This window comes from Schistocerca nitens, chromosome 2 (genome assembly GCF_023898315.1).
Source record: "Schistocerca nitens isolate TAMUIC-IGC-003100 chromosome 2, iqSchNite1.1, whole genome shotgun sequence".
Lineage (NCBI taxonomy): Eukaryota > Metazoa > Arthropoda > Insecta > Orthoptera > Acrididae > Schistocerca > Schistocerca nitens.
The window spans coordinates 57,356,789-57,371,938 of NC_064615.1; the positions used below are offsets into that span (position 1 = coordinate 57,356,789).

General features: G+C 45.6%; 1 protein-coding gene across 6 annotated transcripts in view; it reads left to right on the forward strand.

Moving 5' to 3' along the window:
* LOC126235716 (protein ECT2) overlaps positions 1 to 15,150 on the forward strand; it is a 236,580-nt gene that overhangs the window by 36,462 nt on the left and 184,968 nt on the right. For all 6 annotated transcript variants that reach the window (XM_049944486.1, XM_049944485.1, XM_049944482.1 and 3 more), the window contains exon 3: positions 6,029 to 6,159. In XM_049944486.1, coding sequence (XP_049800443.1) covers positions 6,029 to 6,159 — 131 coding nt within the window. The remainder of the gene's footprint in view (positions 1 to 6,028; positions 6,160 to 15,150) is intronic.

The following is a 15,150-nucleotide window of genomic DNA, read 5'->3' on the forward strand; positions in this document are numbered from 1 at the left end:
GGGTGATACATTGCTCGAGAAGGTCAAAGTAATGGTCTACCGGTGTGATGTAAAGCCCTTGATGAGGTACTTTGAGTGCTGGAAGTTCGGCCATATGTCTTCCGACTGTACTTCCAGCGTCACATGCCTAGATTGCGGACACCCATCACATCCCAATACTCCATGTGCCCCGCGTCCCATCTGTTCCACCTGCGGAGAGCACTATTCACCTTGTTGGCCTGACTGCAGGATTCTCCAGAAAGAAGGGAAAATCATGGTGTAAAAGACCCTGGACAGACTGACCTACACTGAGGCGAAGAGAAAATTTGAACGCCTGAATCCTGTGCTTATGACATCGTCTTATGCTGCCGCTACAACATTTCTGGCACCGTCAGCTCTCAGAGCTACACCTGCCCTCTTTATGGTGGGGGGCATTTCCCTCCCTGTTGCTCCTGCACCACTTACTTCGGGAGCAACACCCCCACCCCCCACTTCTAAGCCAAAGAAGCATAAGTCTTCTTCCACTTCTCTCACTAGGAAGGGGTCCCCTGAGTCACTCCCTTCCCATGTTTCTTCTAGTGGGAAAGACGACACCTGCCAGTGGCTGAAGAGCCCAAAAGCAGCTGGTCGTAGGGCTTCACGCTCATCCTCAGTTCCGGAGACTGACCCAGTGAAGTCCTCCCAGACAGGGAAACCCAAGGGGCAGTGAGAGAAATCCAAAAAGAAAACCCTTAAGACCAAGGAAATTGCGGTGGCACCCACACCCCGCTACCTACAGGCTCTGCGTGGCGTCCACTGAGGACCTAGATCTTGCCAGACCCTCAGACACAACGGATATAGACTGCTCAGACAATAAATCGGTGGCAGCAGGTGGCTCTGAGGTGTAAACTGCCTCACTGAATGTTCCATGCCTTCCCAGTCTCACAATGTCATCCTCCAGTGGAATTGCGACGGTTTTTTCCACCACCTGGCTGAGCTATGGCAACTGTTAAGCTTCATACCTGCTATCTGCTTTGCCCCCCAGGAAAAATTGTTCCCAGCAATGCGGACCTCTGCCCTCTGCAGCTATAAGGGATGTTATAGGAATCATAGTTACTATAATCGAGTGTCAGGTGGAGTTTGCGTTCATGTCCTAAACTCGGTCTGTAGTGAACATGTGCCCCTTCAAACCCCTCTTGAGGCTGTGCCTGTCAGAATGAGGACGACACAGGGAATAACTGTCTGCAATGTATATCTTCCTCCAGATGGTGCTGTACCCTTGAATGTATTAGCTGCACTGATTGCTCAACTCCCTTAACCGTTCCTACTTCTGGGAGATTTTAATGCCCATAACCCCTTGTGGGGTGGTACCATGTGTAGGCGCCCCGGTGGTCCCGGTCGCCTACGGTGGACTGGATGGCCGAGCGGTGACCTCTCCACTTGTCAGGATGCTAGGAAGTAGCTGTAGAAGCGTCAGAAACGCCAAAGAAATATAATTAATTCATAACACCTTTATCCCTGCCAAGTACAATGTGGCTTGGTGATATCAACGACCTTCCCCGAGTCCTCGCTGACTCGTAGCCCTTACTTTGGCCGCGCGTGGATGTCGGTTCCCAGCTCGCGGCGGACAGCAGGCTGCTGCGTGTAGAGGCTCTGGGTTGGAGTCCCCGGCGCTGTCGACACCAGAAGCATTCTCGTAGTGCGGAATGTACTCTATCCCACCCCGTCTTCTTCCCTGCTCCTCCTGGTGGCTCGTCCGCGGTGGACGGGCGGAACAGGCTGCAGTCCCCCAGCGTCGTCGGCTCACCCGGTTGTGACGGCGGATGCACAGGATCTTGACGATGGCCCACTGATGTGGTCAGCTTTGGCGGTGAGCGAGCCTGCCGCGTTGTCTGCTAATCCTGGGTTGATGATTGACAGCGGCAGCAGAGAGGACCGGAGCTGGTACTGTCCCCTCGCGTCTGCTGCTGGATGGGCCGCCCTTACTGCAACATCTCCTTAATAAAGATTAACATGTTGATCGCCGAGCTGAGCTCTACGCAGTGACCCAGTACACATCTAACTGCAAGTCTAACTGAGAGTGCCTTCTTGCTATCCAAGCTGGTGTATTTAAAGGAAACACAAGCGACGTCCTGACGTCATGCTCGTTTGTAATGACCGCATTCGTTCCACTTATACTGCTGATTCATCTGTCGTACTCGCCCCTTAGGTGTTCTTGCGACAGAGTTACGTGTTGTTGCAGCAGACTTACGCGAAGTTGTGAAATGCAGTATAGCTGACACTATACCTCTGTATTGCACTCTACGAAAGTGTCAGTCTCACACAAACCCGCCTGCTAAGCAATTCTCTCTCGCCTGTTGTGTGTAACCAGGCTGTTGCCCCTGTGTGACGACACATTCCAACATATGTGAAATCCTCCTACCTCTTGATTAACCTACTGCCTTTGGCTCTCGGCACAGGCAACGAATCTCTGACAATATTCCACGTTTCCAACTCTTTACTATTCCGCGACACTACACATGCTTACTGGCCGAGACAGAGATCAAAACTTTACTGTCGCAGTTCAACCTCAGTGTCCTAAAAACTGGGGCCGCCACACATTTCAGTCTGGCTCATAGTAGTTACTCGGCCATTGATTTAGCAATTTGCAGTCCAGGACTTCTCCCATCTATCCACTGGAGAGCACATGATGACCTGTGTGGTAGTGACCATTTCCCCATCTTCCTGTCACTGCCCCAGCGTCAGGCACAAGGATGCCTGCCCATATGGGCTGAATCTTCCCCACACGGTAACATCGACATGACAGTTGAGCAGGTGACTAGCACAATAGTTTCTGCGGCAGAAAACGCAATCCCTTGCTCTTTAGGGTGCCCGAGGTGTAAGGCAGTCCGTTGGTGGTCGCCGTAAGTTGCTGAAGCAATTAAGGAGTGTCGGCGAGCTCTACAGTGGCATAAGCGGTACCCTTCCCTGGAGCACATCATAGCCTTTAAACAGCTCTGTTCCTGTGTTCGCTACCTTATCAAACAACGGAAGGAGTGTTGGGGAGAGAGACTTCTCCACCATTGGGTGCCACACGTCACCTTACCAAGTCTGAGCAAAAATCAAACGTTTTTTCGGGTACCAGGCCTCAACAGCTGTCCCCGGTTTTACTATAAATGGCGAGTTATGTATCGACTCAAACGTGATTGCAGAGCACTTTGCTCTATCCTCTGTGTTAGAGAATTACCCCCAGCCTTTCACACACTCAAACGGCGGCTGGAAGGGAATGTCCTCTCATTCACTACACACTGCAGTGAATCCTATAATGCCACATTTACAGAGCGGGAGCTCTTCAGTGCCCTTATACATCGCCCTGATACAGCTCCTGGGCCTGATCGCATCCACAGCCAGATGATTAAACATCTCTCATCTGACTAAAAGTGACATCTTCTCGTCATCTTCAACCGGATCTAGTGCGATGGCGTCTTCCCATCACAATGGCGGGAGAGCACCATTATTCTGGTGCTCAAACCCGGTAAAAACCCATTTGATGTGGATAGCTATCAGCCCATCAGCTTCACCAACACTCTTTGTAAGCTGCTGGAACATATGGTGTCGGTGGTTGGGTTGGGTCCTGGAGCCACATGACTTGCTGGCTGCATGTCAGGGTGGCTTCTGCCAGGCGTGCTCTACCACTGATAATCTTTTGTCCACAGTGTCTGCCATCCGAACAGTCTTTTCAAGACAGCAACACATGAATGCCATCTTTTGTGACTCACGTAAAGCATATGACACGACTTGGCGACACCCTCCGTCGCTCCCCCCCCCCACACACACACACCCTCCGTCGCTCTCACCCCCCCCCCACACACACCCCCCGTCGCTCCCCCCCAAACCCTCCGTCGCTCTCCCCCCCCACACACCCTCCGCCCCTGTCCCCCCACACACACCCTCCGCCCCTCTCCCCCCCCACACACACCCTCCGCCCGTCTCCCCCCCACACACACACCCTCCGCCCCTCTCCCCCCCACACACACACCCTCCGCCCCTCTCCCCCCCACACCCTCCGCCCCTCTCCCCCCCACACACCCTCCGCCCCTCTCCCCCCACACACCCCCTCCGCCCCCACACACACCCTCCGCCCCTCTCCCCCCCACACACACACTCCGCCCCTCTCCCCCCATACACCCTCCGCCCCTCTCCCCCCACACACACACCCTCCGCCCCCCACACACACACACCCTCCGCCCCTCTCCCCCCCACACACACACCCTCCGCCCCTCTCCCCCCCCCACACACACCCTCCGCCCCTCTCCCCCCCACACAAACACACCCTCCGTCGCTCTCCCCCCCCCCCCCCCCCCCACAACACCCTCCGTCGCTCTCCCCCCCACACACACACCCATCCGCCCCTCTCCCCCCCCCACACACACACCCATCCGCCCCTCTCCCCCCACACACACACCCTCCGCCCCTGTCCCCCCCACACACCCTCCGCCCCCCCCACACCCACCGCCCCCCCCCACCCCCCCACACCCACCGCCCCTCTCCCCCCCACACACACCACACCCTCCGCCCCTCTCCCCCCCCACACACTACACTCTCCGCCCCTCCCCCCGCCCCCACCCACACACTACACTCTCCGCCCCTCCCCCCGCCCCCACCCACACACTACACTCTCCGCCCCTCCCCCCCACACACACCACACCCTCCGCCCCTCTCCCCCCACACACTCACCACACCCTCCGCCCCTCTCCCCCCCCCACACACACACCACACCCTCCGCCCCTGTCCCCCCCACACACACCCTCCGCCCCTCTCCCCCCACACACCACACCCTCTGCCCCCCACACACATTCACCCTCTGCCCCCACACACACACACCCTCCGCCCCTCTCCCCCCACCCCCACACACCCCCACCGCTCCTGTCCCCCCACCCCCACACACCCCCTCCGCCCCTCTCCCCCCACCTCCACACACCCACTCCGCCCCTCTCCCCCACCCCCTCCCCCCTCCCCCACCCCCGCCCCCCTCTCCCCCACCCCCTCCCCCCTCTCCCCGGCCCTCCGCCCCTCTCCCCCACCCCCACCGCCCCTCTTCCCCTCCCCCTCCGCCCCTCTCCCCCACCCCACACACCCCCTCCGCCCCTCTCCCCCACTCCACACACCCCCTCCGCCCCTCTCCCCCACCCCACACACCCCCTCTCCCCCACCCCACACACCCCCTCTCCACCACCCCCACACACCCCCTCTCCACCACCCCCACACACCCCCTCTGCCCTCTCCCCCACCCCCACACACCCCCTCTGCCCCTCTCCCCCACCCCCACACACCCCCTCTGCCCCTCTCCCCCACCCCCACACACCCCCTCTGCCCCTCTCCCCCACCCCCACACACCCCCTCCGTACCTCTCCCCCACCCCCACACACCCCCTCTGTACCTCTCCCCCACCCCCACACACCCCCTCCGTACCTCTCCCCCACCCCCACACACCTCCTCCGTACCTCTCCCCCCACCCCCACTAGCCCTCAGTCCCTCCCCCCCAAACACCCTCATCCCTCTTCCCCTCTCTCTTTCCCCCCTCTCTCTTTCCCCCCTCTCTCTTTCCCCCCTCTCTCTTTCCCCCCTCTCTCTTTCCCCCCTCTCTCTTTCCCCCCTCTCTCTTTGCCCCCTCTATCTCCCCCCTCCTATCTATCTCCCCCCTCCTCTCTATCTCCCCCCCTCCCTACCAACTCCCCTCCCCCATGTTTTGTCAAACTGTAGTTCTGTATCACATCCTTGTTGCTCATTTATGAAATGATGAGCAAATGTGAACATGTGCTTGCCATATCACTACTTTAATAGTACACATGTAAATGAAAAGCATTGACTTCAGTCAAGTTATAGTTGTTAATCTTTTAAAAAGGATCTTGCTAGAGCAGTGGTGATAGTATTTAGCAGTAATTGAGAATTCATACTGCATTAAAAGAAGCAATTAGCAACATTTGTGTAATAAATAATTACATAGTTTTTAGAAACCCATTGTATGTTATTTGCCTATCACTAGCTAAATAGATTCTGTTGTAATAATCTTTCAAAATCTTTTTTCCAGAAATTTGGCATCCCTGTTGTGGAATCAGATAGTGGTAGTGAGTTCCTAAATGATGGAACGTGTGACACAGTTTTCATTACAAATGATTTCTCTGGGTCTGTGTTTGAAGCTATTCATCGATCCGAACAGAGGTTTGTAAACTTGTATTTGATTCCTGATTTGTGTTTCCTGTTTTCTTTACTAACTCCCTCTCGTCGTCCTCAACCTTAAATTGTTAACATATGTCTAATGACTATTTTTATGAGTAAATATAAATCAGACAAAAAAATTACTCTCTATTTAGAGATGCAGTTAGTAGGCTTGCACTAGCAGCAGCAATTTGTAGTAGTAGTAGTAGTAGTAGTAGTTGTTGTTGTTGTTGTTGTCTTCAGTCCTTAGACTGGTTTGATGCAGCTCTCCATGCTACTCTATCCTGTGCAAGCTTCATCATCTCCCAGTACCTACTGCAGCCTACATCCTTCTGAATCTGTTTAGTGTATTGATCTCTTGGTCTCCCTCTATGATTTTTACCCTCCACGTTGCCCTCCAATACTAAATTGGTGATCCCTCGATGTCTCGGAACATGTCCTACCAACCGATCCCTTCTTCTAGTCAAGTTGTACCACAAGCTCCTCTTCTTCCCAATTCTATTCGGTACCTCCTCATTAGTTATGTTATCTACCCATCTAATCTTCAGCATTCTTCTGTAGCACCACATTTCGAAAGCTTCTATTCTCTTCTTGTCTAAACTATTTATCGTCCACGTTTAACTTCCATACATAGCTACACTCCATACAAATACTTTCAGAAACGACTTCCTGACATTTAAATCTATACTCGATGTTAACAAATTTCTCTTCTTCAGAAACGCTTTCCATGCCATTGCCAGTCTACATTTTATATCCTCTCTACTTCAACCATCATCAGTTATTTTGCTCCCCAAATAGCAAAACTCCTTTACTACTTTAAGTGACTCATTTCCTAATCTAATTCCCTCAGCATCACCCGACTTAATTCGACTACATTCCATTATCCTCATTTTGCTTTTGTTGATGTTCATCTTATACCCTCCTTTCAAGACACTGTCCATTCCGTTCAGCTGCTCTTCCAAGTCGTTTCCTGTCTCTGACAGAATCACAATGTCATCGGCAAACCTCAAAGTTGTTATTTCTTCTCCATGGATTTTAATATCTACTCCGAACTTTTCTTTTGTTTCCTTTATTGCTTGCTCAATATACAGATTAAATAACATTGGGGAGAGGCTACAACCCTGTCTCACTCCCTTCCCAACCACTGCTTCCCTTTCATACCCCTCAACTCTTATAACTGCCATCTGCTTTTTGTACAAATTGGAAATAGCCTTTCGCTCTCTGTATTTTACCCCTGCCACCTTCAGAATTTGAAAGAGAATATTCCAGTCAACATTGTCAAAAGCTTTCTCGATGTCTACAAATGCTAGAAATGTAGGTTTGCCTTTCCTTAATCTATCTTCTAAGATGAGTCGTAGGGTCAGTATTGCCTCACGTGTTCCAACATTTCTACGGAATCCAAACTGATCTTCCCCGGGGTCGGCTTCTATCAGTTTTTCCATTTGTCTGTAAAGAATTTGCGTTAGTATTTTGCAGCTGTGACTTATTAAACTGATAGTTCAGTAATTTTCACATCTGTCAACACCTGATTTCTTTGGGATTGGGATTATTATATTCTTCTTGAAGTCTGAGGGTATTTCGCCTGTCTCATATATCTTGCTCACCAGATGGTAGAGTTTTGTCAGGACTGGCTCTCCCAAGGCTGTCAGTAGTTCTAATGGAATGTTGTCTACTCCCGGGGCCTTGTTTCGACACACGTCTTTCAGTGCTCTGTCAAACTCTTCACGCAATATCGTATCTCCCATTTCATCTTCATCTACATCCTCTCCCATTTCCATCATATTGTCCTCAAGTACATCGCCCTTGTATAGACCCTCTATATATTCCTTTCACCTTTCTGGTTTCCCTTCTTTGCTTAGAACTGGATTTCCATCTGAGCTCTTGATATTCATGCAAGTGGTTCTCCTTTCTCCAAAGGTCTCTTTAATTTTCCTGTAGGCAGTCTCTATCTTACCCATAGTGAGATAAGCTTCTACATCCTTACATTTGTCCTCTAGCCATCCCTGCTTAGCCATTTTGCACTTCCTGTCGATCTCATTTTTGAGACGTTTGTATTCCTTTTTGCCTGCTTCATTTTTATATTTTCTCCTTTCATCAATTAAATTCAATATTTCTTCTGTTACCCAAGGGTTTCTACTAGCCCTCGTCTTTTTACCTACTTGATCCTCTGCTGCCTTCACAATTTCATCCCTCAAAGCTACCCACTCTTCTTCTACTGTATTTCTTTCCCCCATTCCTGTCAATTGTTCCCTTATGCTCTCCCTGTAACTCTATACAACTTCTGGTTCTTTCAGTTTATCCAGGTCCATCTGCTTAAATTCCCACCTTTTTGCGGTTTCTTCAGTTTTAATCTACAGTTCATAACAAATAGATTGTGGTCAGAGTACACATCTGCCCCTGGAAATGTCTTACAATTTAAAACCTGGTTCCTAAAACTCTGTCTTGCTATTATATAATGTACCTGAAATCTTCCAGTGTCTCCAGGCATCTTCCATGTATACAACCTTCTTTCATGATTCTTAAACTAAGTGTTAGCTATGATTAAGTTATGCTCTGCGCAAAATTCTACCAGGCGGCTTCCTCTTTCATTCCTTACTCCCATTCCATATTCACCTACTACGTTTCCTTCTCTTCCTTTTCCTACTATCGAGTTTCATTCACCCATGGCCATTAAATTTTCGTCACCCTTTCATCTCATCATACATTTCATTAATCTTTTCGTCATCTGCGGAGCTAGTTGGCATATAAACTTGTACTACTGTGGTAGACGTGGGCTTCGTATCTATCTTGGCCACAATAATGCGTTCACTATGCTGTTTGAAGTAGCTTACCCGCATTCCTATTTTCCTATTCATTATTAAACCTACTCCTGCATTACCCCTATTTGATTTTGTATTTATAACCCTGTATTCACCTGACCAAAAGTCTTGTTCCTCCTGCCACCGAACTTCACTAATTTCCACTATATCTAACTTTAACCTATCTGCCCCATAAAGGGATCTGACATTCCATGCTCCGCCCAGTAGAACGCCAGTTTTCTTTCAACTGATAACAACGTGCTCTTGAGTAGTACCCGCCCGGAGATCCGAATGGGGGACTATTTTACCTCCGGGATATTTTACCCAAGAGGACAGTAAAGCTGCATGCCCTCGGGAAAAATTAGGGCTGTAGTTTCCCCTTGTTCAGCAGTTCGCAGTACCAGAACAGCAAGGCCATTTTGGTTAGTGTTACAAGGCCAGATCAGTCAATCATCCAGACTGTTGCCCCTGCAACTACTGAAAAGGCTGCTGCCCCTCTTCAGGAACCACGCGTTTGTCTGGCCTCTCAACAGATACTCCTCCGTTGTGGTTGCACCTACAGTACGGCTATCTGTATCATTGAGGTACACAAGCCTCCCCACCAACGGCAAGGCAAGGTCTATGGTTCATTGGGGGGGGGGGGGGGGGGGGTGTGTGTATTTAATGCAACTTACTAATATAGTACCTGCACTACAGAGGTGCCTGCAGTAGACAGATTGGTGTATTGTTAATAATTCCCCATGGGACACAAGAGCAGGACTGTTGGCTTTTATGTCCCTAGTGCCTCACTGTGGCTTGTGAAGTTGTTCTTTGGGCAACAAATGACACATTGTGCTGCTCAGTTACAATAAGCACCATAATAGTTAAGAATGGATGATAAGATTTTGCTTTGGCACTAGTCAGATGAGTAATATTCTTGTAATCAGATAGATCTAATATCCTTGTAATACCTGGTAATGTTATCATTACTATTATTATTATTATTATTTATGAATTCTCCCAATAACGGAAGACATTAAGCAAATGACATTAAGCAAATGACAATCAACTTTTTTTCTGGTTCTTCTTGTTGCTCCAATAGATCTTCATTCTTTTTGAGAAGGCTTGCTTTCGCTCTTCTGACCACTTCGGTCTGTACTGTTTTTGTTTTGGTTGCTCTGGTAAAACTTTCCACTTCTCTACTTTGTGCTTAAAAGTATCTCTGTCTGAAATATCGGTTGCTGTTATATCCGCGTTGGTGAGGTCTTTTCTAACTTCGATCATCCAAGGTGTTGAAGCTTTAAGTGAGGTTACGTAATTTATTAGCTTTCTGGTCAAACGGTTTTCTGGTAATCTGCTAAGATGACCAAAGAATTTCAGTCGCCTTTTCTTAAAATCAATTTCTATGTTTGAAAACTTTTCTGTTGTTTTGATTGTTTGCAGTCTGTAGCCATCTTTAGTCTGTCTCGCTCCTAAAATTTTCCTAATGATTTTTCTCTCTTCTTTTTTGATGTCTTCGAGTTCTCGCTTTCTGTTCAGTACTAGTGTTTCACTTGCATAGAGGACTGTTGGTTTTATGACGGTATTGTAATGCCGAATTTTAGTTTGTCTTGACAAGGATTTCTTGTTGTAGAGGTTGTGGACTAACCAGAATGCTTTTTTGACTTTTTGTAAACGATTTTGCTGTGATACTATTTCTTGGCCTGTTGGTTCAATGTATTCTCCGAGGTACTTAAAATACGGGATTCTATTGATTTTGCCATATTTTGTTTTTAAGCTTGCAATTTCTACTTTTGAACATAGGAATTCAGTTTTTTCAAATGAGATTTGTAGCCCAACTTTCTCAGCACATTCTTTGAGTGTGTCAATCTGTTTAATGGCGGTCTGCTCATCCTCCGCTAGTATTGCTAGATCATCTGCAAAAGCGAGGTATGGAATGTAAAGATTGTTTTTGGAAAAGCCAAGTGAAATTGGTTTCCAACACTCATTTTTCCGTAGTTGTTTCTCCCATTCCTCCATAACTTTGTCAAGAACGATGTTGAACAAAAGAGGAGAGAGTCCATCGCCTTGTCTCACACCTGTCTGAATGCCGAAGGGCTCCGAAATTTCTCCCATGAATTTTATTTTAGACTTCGTGTCAGTTAGTGTTTGTTTTATTAGTTCTCGTGTCTTGTAATCTAATCCCCTTTCTTCTAAAATTTGAAATAATGAGGGTCTATCTATTGAATCGTATGCTTTCTTAAAGTCTACAAATGTGCATACTAATGGCTTTTGTCTGAGAGCTCGCATTTTGACTATGGTTTTGAGGTTAAAAATTTGTTCTGGGCATGACCTGTTTGTTCTAAATCCTGCTTGGTATTCAGATAATTTTGATTCTAGTTGTTCTTGTGTTCTCTTCAGGAGACAGGCTGACAAAATTTTATAGGTGACTGGTAAAAGCGAGATCCCTCTATAGTTGTTCACATCTGATTTGTCACCCTTTTTGTGTAGTGGGTGAATTAGTGCGATCTTCCAGTCATCTGGGATTTTTTCGGTTTGCCAAATATTTTGGATAATGTGTGTGATTTCTCTGAGTGAATTTGGACCTAAATTTTTCAGGAGTTCAGCTACAATTCCATCTTCACCTGATGCTTTGTTATTTTTAAGCTTCTGGATATGTGAATAAATTTCTTCTTTTGTTGGTGGTGCTGAGTTTTCTGATACGGTTTCTGGTTGTATTTTCGGAAACCTCTCCTTAGGTTCTGGACAGTTTAAAAGCTTTGAAAAATATTTCGCTAGTTCTTCACAATTTTCCTTATTTGTTAAGGCCAGTTTACCATTTGATTTTCGGAAGCAGAGGTTCTGTGGACAGTACCCTTTAATGTGGTTTGCAAAGGTTTTATAGAAATCGTGTGTGTTGTAATTTTTAAAGTTGTCTTCTATCGATTTTAGTTGGTCATTTACATATTTCCGTTTGTTTTGCCGTAAAATCTTGGATGCTTGTTTGCGGACTTCAAGGAATTTCTTGTGGGTTTCTTCTGATTTGTTGCAATTGTAATTTTGAAACGCTTTTTTTCTCTCTTCTAGAGCGTCTTCACATTCCTGGTTCCACCATGGGTGTTTTGGTTTTTTACGTAGTGGGATTAGTTCTTTCGCTGTTTTGAGGATTTTAGTTCGAAATTTTGGCCACTCTTCTGCAGGTTGGTCTTCCCATTTTTCTGTGATCCTCGAATCTTTAATTCTGTGTAGGTCGAACTTCGGGATCACGGGTGTTCTCCTGTTACATTTCCTTTTAGGTGTGAATTTAATTTTAATTCTAGTTAAGTAATGGTCTGAATCAACATTTGCGCCTCTGCGCACTTGTACATCATGAATTTCTTTTTGGTACTCATATGATATTGCAATGTGGTCAATCTGGAATTCTCCTAGATGATGGATGGGTGATCGCCATGTTTTTTGTTTTTTGGGTTTTTTTCGTAATGAGGTTGACATAATTTTGAGATTGTTTTGTTGGCATAACTCCACAAATCGTACACCATTTTTATTTGTAAATTTGTTATTATTATTATTATTATTATCATCATTATTATTATTATTATTATTATTATTATTATTATTATTATTATTATTACCTAGATCAGTTGAGAGTAATACAAATGCCACAATTCATTTTTCCTTAAGGGAAACACGAAATCATACCAGTTCGAGTTTTTACACTAAATGTTGTTTCAGTTTACTTGTCCTCTATACTTTTGTCTGAAGTTTACTTTCTCCTTAACATTATTACCACATACACTGCTTACCTCCTGTAACACGAGAAAGGCTGAGTTTCTGACAGTCTGAAAACAATGGAAAGGCGTCATAAAACATTCTCATATTTGACTCATAAGTTTTGGAAGTTATTATGACAATTATTTAACATGATAATTAGTATGTTACAGTAAACTCTCGATTATATATGAGTGGGTTATCCGCATGCCCATTTGCCGTCCCCCCTCCCCCTTCTATTAAAAAAAAAGAAAGGCTGCTTAAGCTTTTTGCTGAAATCTTTGTTTACCCAGGACTGGTTACCGATCAATGATGGCAAGTTACAACACAAGTGAAATAAACAATGTGCTGCTCAAACACCGTAAGCACTGGAGTGTATTGTTGCGGTGGATACTGTAGTAATTTGGTTTTCTGTTAGTACCCCACAGTTTGTGTAAAGCAAAAACGTGTTGTTGTGCTGATACAGCAGAAACTGGAAATAATATGCAAACTTGAAGGTAATATTGATACGCTGACTCTCGCTCTGAGTTACAGTGTGGGTGAAACTACACTCCATGATATTCAGAAAAAAACAAAAACAAACTAATTCAATGTGCTAGCAGAATGACTCCTCTAAAAGTATGTCAAAGTGGAAGGCTATGAAAATGCCTACATATGCACAACTGGATAAAGCCATATTGAAATGGTGTCACCAGAAAAGGGCGGAGGGCACACAAGTTTGCGACCCAATATACACCAAACAGGCCCAGCATTTCTTCAAATCTTTGAGGATTGAAGCAGATTTTAATGTATCTTCCGGTTTGGCTATCAAGATTTAAACGGTATTGTGGTTCAGGAGATTCCCATCCAAGGAGGAAAGTTACTTGTAAATAATAAGGCTGCTTCAGAATTTTGTAATGGTTTCCAGGAGTTTATTGCACAAGAAAATATAGAATTGGAGTAAATATATAATGCGGACGAAACTGGACTGTTCTGGAAGTGTCTGCCAACAGAGACTTCAGCTTTTGAGGCAGATCATAGCGTGGCTTGTCATAAATCAGTAAGGAAACTGTAATTGTGTAGCGTTAATGGTACAGGATTACATAAAGTGAAACTTTTTATAATAGGTAAAGCTAAAAATGAGCCGTTTCAATGGAAAAGAAATTCGCAATTTACCTGTCCACTGTTTTCACCAGAAAGGGGCCTGGATGGACCACACAATATTTCAAACATGGTTCCATAATTGCTTTGTACCACAGGTGCAAGAATGTTGAAGGGTCTACTTGCAAGGGCTGTATTGTTACTGGGCAATGCACCATCACACCTAAATGCACTATTTCTTAAATTGAATGATGGGATGATATTTGTAAAGCATTTACACCCCAATGTGATGGCCTTAATTCAGCCAATGGATCAGGGTATCATTGCTACAATGAAGAAAATTTATAGAGGTAATCTGCTATAGCCTAAAGACTTATTGATTGGGCAACAATCTTCAAATGTTTTGGAAACAATTGATTGTGCTGGATGCAATTTAATGTGTCGAAGTTGTGGTGCAAAGTAAAACAATCAGCCAAGGCAAAGTCATGTAAAAACATTAATCCTAAACTTGATGAAATCAGTGGTTCTGATGATGAAGTCTACTCAGTAGCAGAGTTAGCTGCAGTTTTGAAAAGACCTCCAGAGGTTGTCAAACTGTTGAAAAGAAACTATTTTTGAATGGTTTGATGTGAACTGCACTGAGCCAGGTGATGCGATGTTGAGTGACAGTGCTATTGCTCAGTGAGTATAAAGAAAATCTGAGGTGGTGAATGACAGTGATGAAGATGACTACATTCCCCTAATTCCAGAAACATTAATCAGTCATGCATCAGCACTTCAAATGTGCCGAAGGATTACAGGACTACCTGTAACAGCAATAAGGCACTCACCTTTCTGGCAAGTTGGTGTTGAGTAAAATATGTAGTGAGATGTATAAAAGACAAGCTACCTCACTGAGACAGAAATAAACTCAAGACTATTTTGTTTCAAATTAGTGTAGTGTAATGTGAAATTGGCTTGCACTGTTCTTTGTGAGTACTGTATTCTCACAAACAATACTATGAATAAAATAGAATAAAGTTAAGTGATTTTAATTATAGCATTGTAATTAATTTTTGTTTTTGAACAACTCTAATACATTACTGTGTACTTTAATTGTGTGCTATCCATGGAATTAGATTATCTGCAGTTTTCAAGTCCTGAATTACAGTCTATAATTGAAGTACATTGTACTTATGTAACTTATCCCAACAAAAAGATATCATACCTAATTATCATTGCTCTTGCTAACACATTTCCTAGACTATAGATTTTCGTATATTAACTGTTTGTAGGTAAATTTCAGTGTTCTTTTGAACTCATCCAGATGTCATTCTCCAACACAGGTCACCAGATTTTTCTCATCACTTTCTTTTGAAAACATTCAGTTTTTCTCTTTCCTTCTTGGTAG